The sequence below is a fragment of the Pan paniscus genome, chromosome 10, assembly GCF_029289425.2.
Source record: "Pan paniscus chromosome 10, NHGRI_mPanPan1-v2.0_pri, whole genome shotgun sequence".
In the NCBI taxonomy this organism is placed as follows: domain Eukaryota; kingdom Metazoa; phylum Chordata; class Mammalia; order Primates; family Hominidae; genus Pan; species Pan paniscus.
The window spans coordinates 140,972,330-140,989,307 of record NC_073259.2 but is presented as its reverse complement, the minus strand read 5'-3'; the positions used below and the strand labels follow the sequence as shown (position 1 = coordinate 140,989,307).

Genomic DNA, 16,978 nt, shown 5'->3' with positions numbered 1-16,978 from the left:
GGTTGCAGTGAGCCGAGATCGTGCCACTGCACTCCAGCCTGGGCCACAGAAAGAGACTCCGTCTCAAAAAAAAAAAAAAGAAAAAAAAAATACCAAAGTGTCAGAATTACTGTATTCAGCTATAGATGCATCCCTGTATATAAGATGCAGTTTCTTATACGTGTACAAATGCCTATCGCAGGCCAGGCGCGGTGGCTCACGCCTGTAATCCCAACACTTTGGGAGGCTGAGGCGGGTGGATCAAGAGGTCAGGAGTTCAAGACCAGCATGGTGAAACCCCGTCTCTACTAAAAATACAAAAAATTAGCTGGGTATGGTGGCGCATGCCTGTAGTCCCAGCTGCTCAGGAGGCTGAGGCAGGAGAATGGCTTGAACCTGGGAGGTGGAGGTTGCGGTGAGCCGAGATGGTGCCACTGCACTCCAGCCTGGGCGACAGTGCGAGACTCCATCTCAAAAAAAAACAAACAAACAAACAAACAAAAAAATGCCTATCACAGTTGGCTCAGTCACTTTTTCTGTGACTGTCATTGTTTCAATTTTATGTTGATTTATGAAACCTAAGTTTACACAGAAAAGAAATTAAGGACTAAATTAAGATACTGAAGAATTACTTAAGCCCCTGAGTTTTTTCTTTTCTTTTTTTTTTTTTTGAGACAGAGTCTTGCTCTGTCACCCAGGCTGGAGTGCAGTGGCGCCATATCGGCTCACTGCAAGCTCCTCCTCCCGGGTTCTCGCCATTCTCCTGCCTCATCCTCCTGAGTAGCTGGGATTACAAGGCGCCCGCCACCATGCCTGGCTAATTTTTTGTATTTTTGGTAGAGATGGGGTTTCACTGTGTTAGCCAGGATGGTCTCGATCTCCTGACCTTGTGATCCGCCTGCCTCGGCATGAGCCACTGGACCTAGCCAACCCCCTGAGTTTTTTTAAAGTTCTAATAATACTCATCAGGTTAGCTGTGTATGCAAGCATGTTGTAAAATTGCTTTTTTTTTTTTTTAATTTCCAGTTGGAGTCTAGCTCTGTCGCCAAGGCTGGAGTGCAGTGGTGCGATCTCAGCTCACTGCAACCTCTGCCTCCTGGGTTCATGCGATTCTCCTGCCTCAGCCTCCCAAGTAGCTGGGATTACAGGCAACCGCCACCATGCCCAGCTAATTTTTGTATTTTTAGTAGATATGGGGTTTCACTGTGTTGGCCAGGCTGGTCTCGAACTCCTGACCTCGTGATCCATTCACCTCAGCTTCTCAAAGTGCTGGGTTTACAAGTATGAGCCACTGCGCCCGGCTGTAAAATTGCCATTCAAGAGGCTGTGTGTAACTGGAGGTATTGATGGGTGTCTTTGAGAGGGTGGGGATTCAGAAAGGTTCAGGATGGGCCGGGCGTGGTGGCTCACGCCTGTAATCTCAGCACTTTGGGAGGCCAAGGTGGGCAGATCATGAGGTCAAAAGATCGAGACCATCCTGGCTAACATGGTGAAACCCCGTCTCTACTAAAAACACAAAAAATTAGCCAGGCGTGATGGCGGGCGCCTGCAGTGCCAGCTACTCTGGAGGCTGAGGCAGGAGAATGGTGTGAACCTGGGAGGCGGAGCTTGCAGTGAGCCGAGATGGTGCCACTGCACTCCAGCCTGGGCGACAGAGCGAGACTCCGTCTCAAGAAAAAAAAAAAAATTTCTTTATGTCTTTCTTGGTCAAGTGTTTTTTTTACATATGTACAATGGGGATCCTGAGTTGGAACCACATACTTTGGTAAACAAAGTGCAGTAGTGTTCACAGTTACCACGATCATATCCCGTGTTGTCCCACCCTCTCTTTTTTAGGTTGCGACCTTTCCTTCCCCAGCAATAAACTGGTCTCTGGAGATCACTGTAGAATTGTAGTGGATGAAAAATCAGGTCAGGTGACACTGGAAGATACCAGGTGAGTATGTTCTGAGCTTCTTTTGGTGTTTCTTCTCGTAGCTTAAGAAGCCTGACTTCGTGCTCTGTGCTGTGTGCCACGGCTGAGGAGGAGAAGAAATGCTGTCTTTAGTGTGATAACAGCGGCTCATTTTTATAACAGCACAGTCATGTGTCCCTTAGCAACAGGGATCCAGTCTGAGAAATGTGTCAGACAATTTGATCATCTTGCAAACCTCATGGAGTATACTTAAACAAACCTAGATGGTGTAGCCTACTACATACCTAGGCTATATGGTATAGCCCATTGCTCCTAGGCTATCAACCTATACACCGTGCTACTGTACTGAATGCTATAGACAGTTGTAACACAATGGTAAGAGTATTTATCTAAACACAGAACAGGTGCAGTAAAAATATGATATTTTAATCTTGTGGGACTCCTATCGTATATGCGTCTGTTGAAAAAAACATTATTATCAGCCCGGGCGCGGTGGCTCACACCTGTAATCCCAGCACTTTGGGAGGCTGAGGCAGTTGGATCACCTGAGGTCAGGAGCTCAAGCCCAGCCTGGCCAACATGGAGAAACCCTGTCTCTATTAAAAATATAAAAATTAGCCGGGCGTTGTGGCATGCGCCTGTAATCCCAGCTACTTGGGAGGCTGAGACAGGAGAATCACTTGAACCCGGGAGTCGGAGATTGTGGTAAGCTGAGATGGCAGCACTGCACTCCAGCCTCGGAAACGAGTGAAACTCCATCTCAAAACAAAACGAAACAAAAGTTTATTATCTGGGGCATGACTGTAGTTAATTAGGCTCCCAAGGTATTAGAAGATGTATTTCCTGGTTTCCAGGATGGGACGCTTAGTGACACTTTGGTGTCTATGACCCTTCTTGAATGTATTCAAATTAAGTATGTCTCAGAAATAAGACTTAAAAGATGCTGGTAATTTTTGGTTCTTGCAAGCCTATTCAAGTTTGATTTCTTTCTCTCAAATCAAAAAATCATTTTTTAAAACTAATAAATTCTCGTTCTTGTACAACTGAAGTACAGATTGAGTATCTGAAATGATTGAAACTAGACTGTTTAGATTTTGGATTGCTTCAGATTTTAGAATATTTTCATTATACTTACCAGTTGAGCATGTCTGATTCAAAATTCTGAAATGTTCCAGTGAGTATTTTTTTGAGTGTCTTGTTGGTGCTCAAAAAGTTTTGGATTTCACATTTCTGATTAGGGACATTCAGCTTAGGGATATTAAACTTGGAAAGTGGAAAGCTTTCCAAAATCCTATTCATACGTTAAAAATGCGTATGTTGGTATATATATTTTGCATAAATGCAATCACACTACACATACTGTTGTAGCGTCAGCTTTTTTCTTTCTTTCTTTTTTTTTTTTTGAGATGGAGTTTCGCTGTGTTGCAGGCTGAAGTGCAGTGGTACGATCTCGGCTCACTGCGACCTCCGACTCCCAGGTTCCAGCCATTCTCCTGCCCCAGCCTCCCGAGTAGCTGGCATTGTAGGCACACACTACCAAGCCCGGCTATTTTTTTGTGTTTTTAGTAGAGACGGGATTTCACCATGTTGGCCAGGCTGGTCTCGAACTCCTGATCTCAGGTGATCTGCCTGCCTCAGCCTCCCAAAGTGCTGGGATTACAGGCGTGAGCCACCGCACCCGGCCAGCTTTTTTCACTTATGGTGTTTTATGGAGCGCTTCACATGTCACTGCATCTACATCCAGCTCATCTTTTCATTATCTTAGGATAGTTTCTTTGTCACTTCCCTTATTGGTGGACATTTATTGTTTTGACTTTTTCTTACTATAAATAACACTGCAGTGACTCTTTCCCAAACTCTGCCTTCATGTCTATTTTCTTGGGATGATTTCTCGGAAGGGAAGTCTGTGTCAGTGTTACTCAGAATGTGCCTATTCCTTTTTTTCTCTTTTTTGAGACGGAGTCTCGCTCTGTGGCTCAGGCTGAAGTGCTGTTGGTGCGATCTCGGCTCACTGCAACCTCCGCCACCCGGGTTCAAGCGATTCTCCTGCCTCAGCCTCCCGAGTAGCTGGGATTACAGGTGCCCGCCGCCACGCCCAGCTCAGATGGGGTTTCACAATGCTAGCCAGGCTGGACTTGAACTCCTGGCCTCAGGTGATCCACCTGCCTCAGCCTCCCCAAGTGCTGGGATTGCAAGTGTGAGCCCCCACACCCGGCCAGAATGTGCGTCTTTTAAATCTGCTGCAAGTGGCAGGTGGTCTTCTAGCAGTATGTTGAGAGTGTGCTGTTCTCACCGCAGGATTTCTTTTGTTTGGTAAAGATCAGGCTCTGTGAGATTCTTTGGTAACTGATAGTTTCAGGGATAGAAGACTAGGAAGTAGGTTTTAATAGGAAGAACTGATGCTCCTTTTCCTAGTCTAATAGGTATCAGATTAAGTTCTCTATTTCTTGGCACAATGGGAAAGGCAGGGTGCTGGTCCCGAGCTGTCCTGCCTGCTTCAGGGCCTGGCTTCCCCACGCTGGGTGCTGGTCCCGAGCTCTCCCGCCTGCTTCAGGGCCTGGCTTCCCCATGCTGGGTGCTGGTCCTGGGCTTTCCCGCCTACATCAGGGCCTGGCTTCCCCGTGCTGGGTGCTGGTCCTGGGCAGTCCCACCTGTTCCAGGGCCTGGCTTCCCTGCACTGGGTGCTGGTCCTGGGTAGTCCCGCCTGTTCCAGGGCCTGGCTTCCCCACGCTGGGTGCTGGTCCTGGGCTTTCCCGCCTACATCAGGGCCTGGCTTCCCCTTGCTGGGTGCTGGTCCTGGGCAGTCCCACCTGTTCCAGGGCCTGGCTTCCCTGCACTGGGTGCTGGTCCTGGGTAGTCCCGCCTGTTCCAGGGCCTGGCTTCCCCACGCTGGGTGCTGGTCCTGGGCTTTCCCGCCTACATCAGGGCCTGGCTTCCCCGCGCTGGGTGCTGGTCCTGGGTAGTCCCGCCTGTTCCAGGGCCTGGCTTCCCCACGTTGGGTGCTGGTCCTGGGCTTTCCCGCCTACATCAGGGCCTGGCTTCCCCGCGCTGGGTGCTGGTCCTGGGTAGTCCCGCCTGTTCCAGGGCCTGGCTTCCCCACGCTGGGTGCTGGTCCTGGGCTTTCCCGCCTACATCAGGGCCTGGCTTCCCCGCGCTGGGTGCTGGTCCTGGGCTTTCCCGCCTACATCAGGGCCTGGCTTCCCCGCGCTGGGTGCTGGTCCCGAGCTGTCCCGCCTGCTTCAGGGCCTGGCTTCCCCATGCTGGGTGCTGGTCCTGGGCTTTCCCGCCTACATCAGGGCCTGGCTTCCCCGCGCTGGGTGCTGGTCCCGAGCTGTCCTGCCTGCTTCAGGGCCTGGCTTCCCCACGCTGGGTGCTGGTCCTGGGCTTTCCCGCCTACATCAGGGCCTGGCTTCCCCGCGCTGGGTGCTGGTCCTGGGCTTTCCCGCCTATATCAGGGCCTGGCTTCCCCGCGCTGGGTGCTGATCCTGGGCAGTCCCACCTGTTCCAGGGCCTGGCTTCCCTTCACTGGGTGCTGGTCCTGGGCAGTCCCGCCTGTTCCGGGGCCTGGCTTCCCCGCGCTGGGTGCTGGTCCTGGGTAGTCCCGCCTGTTCCAGGGCCTGGCTTCCCCATGCTGGGTGCTGGTCCTGGGCTTTCCCGCCTACATCAGGGCCTGGCTTCCCCGCGCTGGGTGCTGATCCTGGGCAGTCCCACCTGTTCCAGGACCTGGCTTCCCTGCACTGGGTGCTGGTCCTGGGCAGTTCTGCCTGTTCCGGGGCCTGGCTTCCCCGCGCTGGGTGCTGGTCCTGGGTAGTCCCGCCTGTTCCAGGGCCTGGCTTCCCCATGCTGGGTGCTGGTCCTGGGCTTTCCCGCCTACATCAGGGCCTGGCTTCCCCGCGCTGGGTGCTGGTCCTGGGCAGTCCCACCTGTTCCAGGGCCTGGCTTCCCCGTGCTGGGTGCTGGTCCTGGGCAGTCCCGCCTGTTCCAGGGCCTGGCTTCCCCGCGCTGGGTGCTGGTCCTGGGCTTTCCCGCCTACATCAGGGCCTGGCTTCCCCGCGCTGGGTGCTGGTCCTGGGCAGTCCCGCTTATTCCAGGGCCTGGCTTCCCCGCGCTGGGTGATGGTCCTGGGCCTTCCCACCTGTTCCAGGGCCTGGTTTCCCTGTGCTGGGTGCTGGTCCTGGGCCTTCCCGCCTACATCAGGACCTGGCTTCCCCACGCTGGGTGCTGGTCCTGGGCCTTTCTACCTGTTCCAGGGCCTGGCTTCCCCACGCTGGGTGCTGGTCCTGGGCCGTCCCGCCTGCTTCAGGGCATGGCTTCCCTGTGCTGACTGCATGGTGGTGGTACTTTCTTATGGCTATTGTAATTTACCACAAGCTTAATGGATTTAAAAAACACAAATTTGCTGTCTTACTATAGTTATGGAGGTCCAGAGTCCAATATGGGTCTAATGGGGCTAAAATCCAGGTCTGAACAGGGCTGGTTTCTTCTGGAGGCTCCAGGGGAGAATTTGTTCTCTGCCTTTTCCAGGTTCCAGAGGTGCCACGTTCCTTGGCAGAGGTGGGCTGGAGGGGAGGGGTGCTCAGGCAGAAGGAACCACGTGTGTAGGGGCCCCTGAGCATAAGCAGGGCCGTGTGGTCGGAGCGTGTGGTGAGCGGCAAAGTCACACAAGGGAGCTTGGGCTTTAGCCTGAGAGCAGTGAGGAGTCATCAAAGGGGTGTAAGCGGAGGAGTGAAATAATCAGATTTTTGTTTGGAAAGAACAGGAGGATGAGCGATGACTGCAGTCGCCCCTCGGCATCTGGGGGGATTGGCTCCAGCCCCCTGCATGCACCCAAGTCCGTGCACCCTCCAGCCCCGTAGCCAGCCCTGTGGAGCAGGAGGACACGGAAAGTCAGTCCAGCTCCAGCGCCCCTGCATGCACCCAAGTCCGTGCGCACTCCAGCCCCGTAACCAGCCCTGCGGAGCAGGAGGACACAGAAAGTCAGTCCAGCTCCAGCACCCCTGCATGCACCCAAGTCCGTGTGCACTCCAGCCCCGTAGCCAGCCCTGTGGAGCAGGAGGACACAGAAAGTCAGTCCAGCATATGTGTGGGATTCATTCCCTCTCATTGAAAAAAACCCGTGTATAAGTGCATCTGCACAGCTCAAAACCGCATCTTCCAGGGTCAGCTTTGTGTTGTAACAGCAGAACTCAGACACACACAGCCACTGCCTGGTTTCGGAGGTTTTACGGGGAGACGGCCGTGGCAGTTCATTTGCTTACTGTCTGCATTTGCTTTCCTGCTACAGACGGCAGAGCTGAGTAGTGGCAGTGGTGACCACAAAACCTACACTGTTTACCCTCTGTTTATGGAAATCGTTTGCCACTCCCATCCCTCAGCAAACCGTGGTGGTCACTCGGATGTGAATTCTGTCCACTGCTGGGGCCTCGGGAGTGAAGCTGCAGAGCTGAGGCATGTGTGGTTTCAGTCGTTTTGCCCGGTTGCCGTTTTGTGTGTCGGGTATGCTGTGCTCTTGGACCTTGGTCACCTGACCAACACCTGATTTGCTGTCAGGTCTCTGCTCAGAAGTCCCCAGGAGGCACTTCCTGCCCCATCAACTTAGCCTCCTCCTGTCTGTCCCTGGGTCAGCAGCATCTGTATTGGCCTCTCCCTGGGCAGAGTACCTCAAGGGGCTTGGCAGCCAGACCACAAGCTCTGAGTGCAGGGCCATGTCCTGCAGCTGACGGCCCAGCATTTAGTCCGCTTCTGCCCAGAGCCAGTCTCTTGGGAGGGATCAGTACTCATTGGAGGCATGAGTTCACCGGGGTTGTGATGGCTGCAAGGAACAGAACTGTGGATAGCGCAAGTCCAGCTCAGGGGAGGCTGGAGGTGGAAGCACCACGCTGCAGACGAGGCCTCCGGGTCCACTAGGAGGCAAACGGGGAGAGAACCCAGCCCTGCAGCACAGAGCTGCCAAGCACGTGAGCAGGTGTGGTTGCTGGTTAGGCTGTCAGTCAGGGAGAAGTGGGCGAGCCATTTCTCGAGAGAATGGTGAGGGGTGCATGGATGTGTGCATCGTTACGTATTTACACTGTTCCTATGAGTATTTCCAGAGTGGTCATATCGAGCTGCTTGCTAATGGTGCTAGAAAAAAAATCTTGTAACTCCAAGTTATTTTAAGTAGAATAAATTGTGTTTTTGTTTTTTTACAGCACCAGTGGAACAGTGATTAACAAGCTGAAGGTTGTTAAGAAGCAGACATGCCCTTTACAGACTGGGGATGTCATCTACTTGGTGTACAGGAAGAATGAACCGGAACACAGTAAGAGAGAGGAAGGCTTGCCGGGGTCAGACCCGCACGGGGCTGCACGTGAGGGCGCGCTCTGAACGTTCCTCCTGGCTACATCCCTTCCCATAGGAACGTTCCTCCTGGCTACATCCCTTCCCATAGGAACGTTCCTCCTGGCTACACCCCATTTCTTGCTCACATGGGTTCCTGCCGTGAATAGTGTCTGTTGAGTGGGAGTGTTGACTTTGCAGCCTGAGCCCAGCCATTCCTCAGGAATACCACTGTGGCCATGAGCAGCCAATCCCAAAATGGCAGCCAAGGAGAAACTGATGGGGATGGTTTGGGTTCTACAGGAGAAGAACTTGAGTTATGGGGAATAAAACCTAGGACCAAGGGTCTGGAGGCCATTGATGGTTCTGCTTTTGGAGACCTTACAAGAAACATCAAAGGTTAGACTGGATTCCAGTAAGTTTTTTCAGCTCCAGAAGTCCCGTTTTTGTTTTGTGGAAGAACGGTATAGGACAAGGAAAGTTATGGGAGTCCTTCGAAGGTCACCCCTGAAATACTTTTTTTTTTTTGAGATGGAGTTTCGCTCTTGTTGCCCAGGCTGAAGTGTAATGGCGCAATCTCAGCTCACCGCAATCTCCACCTGCCGGGTTCAAGCAATTCTCCTGCCTCAGCCTCCCGAGTAGCTGGGATTATAGGTGCCCACCACCACGCCCGGCTCATTTTTGTATTTTTAGTAGAGACGGGGCTTTGCCATGCTGGACAGGCTGGTCTCAAACTCCCGACCTCAGGTGATCCACCCACCTCAACCTTCCAAAGTGCTGGGATTACAGGCATGAGCCACTGCACCTGGCCAATACTTATTTATTTAATTTTTTAAATAAATAAGAGACAGAGTCTCACTCTGCTCTGTTGCCGAGGCTGGAGTGCAATGGCGTGATCTCAGCTCACTGCAACCTCCACCTCCTGGTTTCAAGCGATTCTCCTGCCTCAGCCTTCCAGGTAGCTGGGATTACAGGTGCACACCACCACACCCGGCTAATTTTTGTATTTTTAGTACAGACAGGGTTTCGCCATGTTGGCCAGGCTGGTCTCGAACTTGGGACCTCAGGTAATCCACCCGCCTCAGCCTCCCAGAGTGCTGGGATTACAGGCAAGAGCCACTACACCTGGCCACCCCTGAAATACCTAAAGACCACAGTGGTGAGGGAGAATGGGGCAAATATGTCTTAGGCATCTTCAGCATAAACTTAACCAGCCCCTGGCCACACGGAAGGATCTTGTATCTGCTCCTTTGTGTAGTTTGAAATTATAAGCGAGGCATAGATTCTTCACCTTCTTCTGCCTCCTGATGCCATTTTTTCCCGAGGCTTATTTCTTTTGTGTTGGTAGAGATGTTTTAGATTACTTGTTTTGAAATCTCTTAAACTGATGAATTTGTTATTAGCTGATGAGTCAAAATAATCAACAAAAACAAATGGACTGGAGAACAGAAGAGAAAAATGAGTTCTCAGTTTGCACAGGGGCCACCACTTTTCTGATTTGATTGATTTTCTTTTAGACGTGGCATACCTCTATGAATCTTTAAGTGAAAAGCAAGGCATGACACAAGAATCCTTTGGTAAGTAAGAGTGTAGCAAAGAAGTGGGTGCATGTTAGGAGCTATAGCATTCCTTTTGTGTTTTGAGATGGAGTCTCGCTCTGTTGCCCAGGCCGGAGTGCAGTGGCATGATCTCAGCTCACTGCAGCCTCCGCTTCCTGGGTTCAAGCAATTCCCCTGCTTCAGTCTCCCATTTTTTTTTTTTTTTTTTTTGAGACAGAGTTTTGCTCTTGTTGCTCAGCCTGGAGTGCAGTGGCACGATCTCGGCTCACTGCAACCTCCACCTCCCGGGTTCATGCCATTCTCCTGCCTCAGCCTCCCGAGTAGCTGGGACTACAGGCAGTCGCTACCATGCCCAGCTAATTTTTTGTATTTTTAGTGGAGATGGGGTTTCACTGTGTTAGCCAGGTTGGCCTCGATCTCCTGACCTCGTGATCTACCCGCCTCAGCCTCCCAAAGTGCTGGGATTACAGGTATGAGCCACCGCGCCCGGCACGCCTGGCTAATTTTTATATTTTTAGTAGAGACGGGGTTTCACCATGTTGGTCAGGCTGGTCTCGAACTCCTGACCTCAGGAGATACACCTGCCTCGACTTCCCAAAGTGCTGGGATTACAGGCCTGCACCACCGTGCCTGGCCTTGGGGCTGTTGCGTTCTTAAGAGCATTTCAATCCCTAGAGTGTCTGCTTGAGCCCTGGATGTGTGCTGCTTCTGCTCCTTTTGGGTTACAGAAGCTAACAAGGAAAATGTGTTCCATGGGACCAAAGATACCTCAGGTGCAGGTGCAGGGCGAGGGGCCGATCCCCGGGTCCCTCCGTCATCGCCCGCCACTCAGGTGTGCTTTGAGGAACCACAGCCATCAACGTCGACGTCAGACCTCTTCCCCACAGCCTCGGCCTCTTCCACGGAGCCTTCTCCTGCAGGGCGAGAGCGTTCCTCCAGTTGTGGTGAGGTCACATCTCATGAGGTCTTGGTGCTGGTTGCATGGTTTTTGTTCACTACTCTTTACCTGTGTTGTTACAGAGGCAGATAAGCGACTGAGGACTGGCATGAGGTTCTCAGTAGTGAGATTTCTGTAGGAGTCAATATTGAGTGTGTTGTTCCCTTCACTTCCCAAGAGAAGTGAAGATCAGGGACTCTAGTACCATGGTGTATTTTGCAGTTTCATTGAGACTATAATTCGCATACCATAAAAGTCATCCAGCCGAAGTGTACATTTCAGTGGATTTTAGTACATCACAAGGTGTGGGACCATCACCCCTCATTGACATCAAAAGGAAACCGGTGCCCACCAGCAGTGACTCCACATGTCCCCTTCCCCTCGGCCCCACCAGCAGTGACTCCCCATGTCCCCTTCCCCTCGGCCCCATCAGCAGTCACTCCCCATGTCCCCTTCCCCTCGGCCCCACCAGCAGTCACTCCCCATGTCCCCTTCCCCTCGGCCCCATCAGCAGTCACTCCCCATGTCCCCTTCCCCTCGGCCCCACCAGCAGTGACTCCCCATGTCCCCTTCCCCTCGGCCCCACCAGCAGTCACTCCCCATATCCCCTTCCCCTCGACCCCACCAGTAGTCACTCCCCATGTCCCCTCCCCCCAGCCCCTGGCAGCTGCGTGTGCTTTCGGCCTCTGGATTTTTCTGTTCTAGACACTTCACAGACATGGAATCATGCGTGCTCTTTTTTGTTGTTGTTGAGACGGAGTCTCGCTCTGTCGCTCAGGCTGGAGTGCAGTGGTGCGATCTCGGCTCACTGCAAGCTCCGCCTCCCAGGTTCACGCCATTTTCCTGCCTCAGCCTCCCGAGTAGCTGGGACTACAGGTGCCTGCAACCACGACTGGCTAATTTTTTTTTGTTTTTTGTTTGTTTGTTTGTTTTGAGATGGAGTCTCGCTCTGTCGCCCAGGCTGGAGTGCAGTGGTGTGATCTCGGCTCACTGCAAGCTCCGCCTCCCACGCCATTCTCCTGCCTCAGCCTCTGAGTAGCTGGGACTACAGGCACCCGTCACCACGCCTGGCTAATTTTTTGTATTTTTAGTAGAGACGGAGTTTCACCGTGTTAGCCAGGATGGTCTCGATCTCCTGACCTCGTGATCCGTCCGATCGGCCTCCCAAAGTGCTGGGATTACAGGCGTGAGCTGCCGCGCCCGGCCGTGACTGGGCTCTTTCACTTAGTGTGGTGTTTTCAGAGTTCATCCAGAAGAGGATGTTATTTAAAACTAGTTTTGCAGATGCTGTTCCTTACGGCATGACTCCTACCTCTTCCATGGTCATTGGGAAGAAATTCCATCTGGGTGCAGCGTGACGGGAATGTTTTCTGTTTTCTTTTAGGGTTTGTCACGTGGAGGATGTGTACATATGGATTCTCTAAATTGGATCGCGCTATACATATTATTATTTTATTTTCTTAGCTATTCTCTATTCTAGATTATGTTTTGAATTAGCTTTTCCAGTTTAATAGAAAAATCTTTTTGAGATTTTTGATTTGGGGAGAATTGACAGTTTTACAGAGCCCAGGAAAATGGTGTTTCTCCTTGTTTGTTAAGCTCTTCCTGTTCTTCAGTGAAGTCTCACGGCTTTCTTCGTGTCGTCTGGGCTCATTCTTAGTCCTGGAGTGCTTGGCTCTCGCGTTCTTACATTCCATAGCAGTCTGCAGATTCCTATGAACAGAAGAGCCTCTGAATCTCAGATTAGGCTGTGTTTCGATCTGACAGGAAAGCTGGTTCCCTGATAAAAAGTCCAGAAATGCCCGCTCAGCTCAGCTACTCCTGAGGTCACCAGGGCCTTCTGTGCACTCCACGCTGCTGTTTTTGCTTAGGTTTTTGCCTCGAGGTTTCACAGTGGCTGCCAGAGCTCTGGACATCACTGACACATTCATGGCAGGCACCAGGAAGCCTCCGGAGAAGGGACCTTTGCTTTCCACGGATCTGTTGGCTGATCCGCAGCAGCAAGAGCCATGTCTCCCAGAAGACTGCTCCCTCTGTCTCATGGGCCAGCCTGGCTGCTCTGCTACAGGACACTCCTTGTTTTTATGTCTCTCTGTGTATTCCAGTGGGATTTGGGGAAGGAGAGGCATCGGGTGCAGGGACTCAGTGTGCCTTCTTGAAACCAGAAACCTCTCACGCTCTCTGGGCCTGTTTCCACTTCTGTTGATGTGGTTTTTACTCCGTCGTATGCCGTTGCTCTGTCTTCGCACGGGCAGCCACACCTCTCCTGTTCGTTGATGTCCTTGAGGCCTTGTTGCATCCGCCCCTTCCTTCTTCAGAGGCTCCTTTGGATGAGCCCAGCTCCTCAGCAGCAGAGTGCTCTTTATTTTCTGTTTTTTTGAGACAGAGTCTTGCTCTGTTGCCCAGGCTGGAGCGCAGTGGCGCAATCTCGGCTCACTGCAACCTCTGCCTCCCGGGTTCAAGTGATTCCCCTGCCTCAGCCTCCTGAGTAGCTGGGGTCACAGGCGCGCACCACCACCACGCCCAGAAAATTTTTGTGTTTTTAGTAGAGACGTTGTTGGCCAGGCTGGTCACCAGGAGCAGAGTGTTCTAAAAGCATACCTCAGTCTGATGGATGACATCCCAGCCATCTGAAGAGTAACATCCAGATGTGTTGTAACATTCCTGTAACATTCCAATGTGTTGTAACATTCTGGTGTGTTGTAACATTCCTGTAACATTCTGGTGTGTTGTAACATTCCTGTAACATTCTGGTGTGTTGTAACATTCCGGTGTGTTGTAACAATCCCGGTGTGTTGTAACCTTCCGGTGTGTTGTAACGTTCCAGTGTGTTGTAACATTTGGTGTTACACGATGTGTTGTAACTTTCTGGTGTGTTGTAACATTCCGGTGTGTTGTAACCTTCCGGTGTGCTGTAACGTTCCCGTGTGTTGTAACATTTGGTGTTACATGCTGTGTTGTAACATTCTGGTGTGTTGTAACATTCCCGGTGTGTTGTAACGTTCCAGGGTGTGTTGTAACATTCTGGTGTGGTGTTCCGGTGTGTTGTAACATTCCAACATTCCGGTGTGTTGGTGTGTTGTAACATTCCAGTGTGTTGTAACATTTGGTGTGTTGTAACATTCCGGTGTGTTAACATTCCGGTGTGTTGTCACATTCTGGTGTGTTGTAACATTCTGATGTGATTTCGGGACTCACCTGGGAGGACTTCTCAGGTGCTAATTGGGGACACTAAGTTGCAGGCAAGACTGTGGAGAGTGAGTGCTATGTAGTTTCCACCTGTTATTTCTGGAGATAAGAGGAACAGCGGAGACCAAACCCATGACAGACAAGTTTCTACTAGCCTGTCTCCTATAGACTAAACACAACCCCGGCTTCTCAGAGCCTCTTTGATTTACCTTTGTTTTAACATCATAACCTTAAATTTATGAGTGAAAGAAAATAACACTTCAAGATGAAAGCATCTCAGCACTGGGCACAGTGGCTCACGCCTGTAATCCCAGCACTTTGGGAGGCTAAGGTGGGCAGATCCCTTGAGCCCAGGAGTTCAAGACCAGTTTGGGCAACATGGTGAAACCGTATCTTTACAAAAAATACAATATAAAAAATACAAAAATTAGCCGGGTGTGGTGGTGCATGCCTGTAATCCCAGCTACTTGGAAGGCTGAGGAGGGAGGATTGCCTGAGCCTGGGAGGCGGAGGTTACAATGTGCTGAGATTGCACCACTGCACTCCAGCCTTGGCAACAAAGCCAGAGCCCATCTCAAAAAAAAAAAAAGACCTGTAATCCCAGCACTTTGGGAAGCCAAGACAGGCAAATCACTTGAGGTCAGGAGCTTGAGACCTGCCTGGCCAACATGGTGAAACCCCGTCTCTACTGAAAATACAAAAATTATCCAGGCATGGTGGCAGGCGCCTGTAGTCCCAGCTACTCGGGAAGCTGAGACAGGAGTTTTACCTGAGAGAGGAGGATCACCTGAGGCTGGGAGGCGGAGGTTGCAGTGAGCCGATACCGCGTCACTGCACTCCAGCCTGGGCGACAGACCAGGTCTCAAAAAAAAAAAAGAAAAGAAAACATGCCAGATTTGAATAGCCACCTGAATGTTGAAGTTTTACCAGCTCTCTTGGGCTGTGTACCCTTCATCGTATCTTCCAGCTTCCTTAAAACCTACCCTTGGGCACAGCTGGGATGTGTGCTGGCTCTTCACAGCTAGATCCAGCATGCACTGACTCTCCCCGTGCAGGGACAGCCCCAGAGGAATAGAGGTGGCGTTCCAGCCGCTCCAGCGTGGCCCACAGCGTTTCAAGTGCAGCAAGCACAGACAGGACGCAGGGTTACTAGTATTTTGGATTGACTGCAGATTTTGAACTGTCTGCCTAGATAAACTATACCATGTCCCTAGGGCCAAGTCCCATGTGCATTTTGTGGCTACTAGACCCTCTTCAGAAATGAAACACAAAACAGCTCTGGCCTGTAAAGAAAACAAACTTCACCAGTAAAGTTGTTTCCTGTTCCTATCCACCAATGTGCATAGCACAGTGTGTAGTCTGGGTAATACGGTTTGCATAATTTTTTGATAATGTTCTACTTAAAAAGGGCAGCGTATTTATATATTACTTATGTAATTAAAAAAAAAATTCTTCTGGCCTGGTGTGGTGGCTTACGCCTGTAATCCCAGCACTTTGGGAGGCCGGGTGGGTGGATCGCCTGAGGTCGGGAGTTCAAGACCAGCCTGGCCAACATGGCAAAACGCCATCTCTACTAAAAATACAAAAATTAGCCAAGTGTGGTTGTGGGCGCCTGTAATCCCAGCTACTCGGGAGGCTGAGGCATGAGAATCTCTTGAACCCAGGAGGTGGAGGTTGCAGTGAGCCAAGATCCTGCCACTGCACTCCAGCCTGGGTGACAGCACAAGACTCTGTCTCAAAAAGAAAATAAAAATAATAAAAAATAAAAATTCTTCTATCTGTATGCCTAAGTGTATGCATACTAACAAAATAAGTATAGTTACTGCTTATTGAGCAGCTACTAAATGTGAGGCAGTGTGCCAGGTACATTCTGTAAGTGGTAAGATGGTGCTCCTCTCCACGTTGGCTGAGCACGGGGCGCTGGAGATGATGGTGTGAGTGGGTGCCGGCTGGGGGCCGGCCCACAGGCTGTCTCTTTCCTTCTGTTCGTATATGAGGTGGTTTGTCCCCAAAACTATTCTGTTTTCTTTCAGCTGCTGTAAGCCAGTTTCTTGTTTTTTTTTTCAAATAATAACACTTACATTTGAATACTGTAAGCTAGATATGTATTATGCTGTAATATGATAAACTAAGTCTTTAGTAAGATATAGGTTATTCGCACCTGTAATCCGTATTCACACCTGTAATCCTTATTCACACCTGTAATTCCAGCACTTGGGGAGGCCAAGGTGGGTGGATTGTTTGGGCTCAAGAGTTTGAGACCAGCCTGGGTAAAATGGCAAGACCCTGTCTCTACCAAAAATACAAAAAACAATTTAGCTGGGCGTGGTGGTGCACACCTGTAGTCCCAGATACTCAGGAGGCAGAGGTGGAAGGATCGCTTTAGCCCAGGAGGCAGAGGTTGCAGTGAATGAAGATCTCGCCACTGCATTCCAGCCTGGGTGAAGAGTGAGACCCTGTCTCAAAAAAAAGATAGAGGTGATTAGAAAGTCTGCCTGTTTTTCTGCCAAGGTCATTCCTGTCGTTATGACTCTGGCTTCTTGCTCGTGGAGGTAGCGCTCTCCCTACAAGTCACTGTGCTGTATCCTTCCCGTTATCACACCTCTTGTAAAATAGTTCACACGCAGCACCATCTCCACCCGTTGGAAGCTATGCATCCCTCCACTGGAGCATCTGTGCTTTACACAGACTTCTGTTTTTTTTGTTTGTTTGTTTTGTTTTACTTTGTTTTTTTGAGACGGAATTTTGCTCTTACTGCCCAGGCTGGAGTACAATGGCGCGAACTTCGTTCACTGCAACTCCGCCTCCTGGGTTCAAGCAATTCTCCTGCCTCAGCCTCCCAAGTAGCTGGGTTACAGGCATGTGCCACCACACCCGGCCAATTTTGTATTTTTAGTAGAAATGGGGTTTCACTATGTTGGTCAGGCTGGTCTCGAACTCCTGACCTCAGATGATCCACCCACCTTGGCCTCCTGAAGTTCTGGGATTACAGGCATGAGCCACCGCGCCTGGCATTTTTTTTTTTTTTTAAGAAATGAGGTCAGGCCGGGTGTGGTGGCTCAGGCCTGTAATCCCAGCACTTTG

At 51.0% G+C, this 16,978-nt stretch overlaps 1 protein-coding gene across 27 annotated transcripts in view; it reads left to right on the top strand.

The window, feature by feature from the left end:
* The window catches only part of CHFR (checkpoint with forkhead and ring finger domains), a 69,452-nt gene that overhangs the window by 30,306 nt on the left and 22,168 nt on the right, over positions 1–16,978 (top strand). For 4 of the 27 annotated variants that reach the window (XM_063593787.1, XM_063593788.1, XM_055096435.1 and 1 more), the window contains exons 3-6: positions 1,816–1,915; positions 8,083–8,192; positions 9,727–9,786; positions 10,533–10,712. In XM_063593787.1, the coding sequence (XP_063449857.1) occupies positions 1,816–1,915; positions 8,083–8,192; positions 9,727–9,786; positions 10,533–10,712 (450 nt within the window). Of the gene's footprint in view, positions 1–1,815; positions 1,916–3,850; positions 4,048–8,082; positions 8,193–9,726; positions 9,787–10,496; positions 10,713–16,978 lie in introns of those variants that run through there. The other 23 variants (XM_063593783.1, XM_063593785.1, XM_055096431.2 and 20 more) reach the window with 9 other exon arrangements.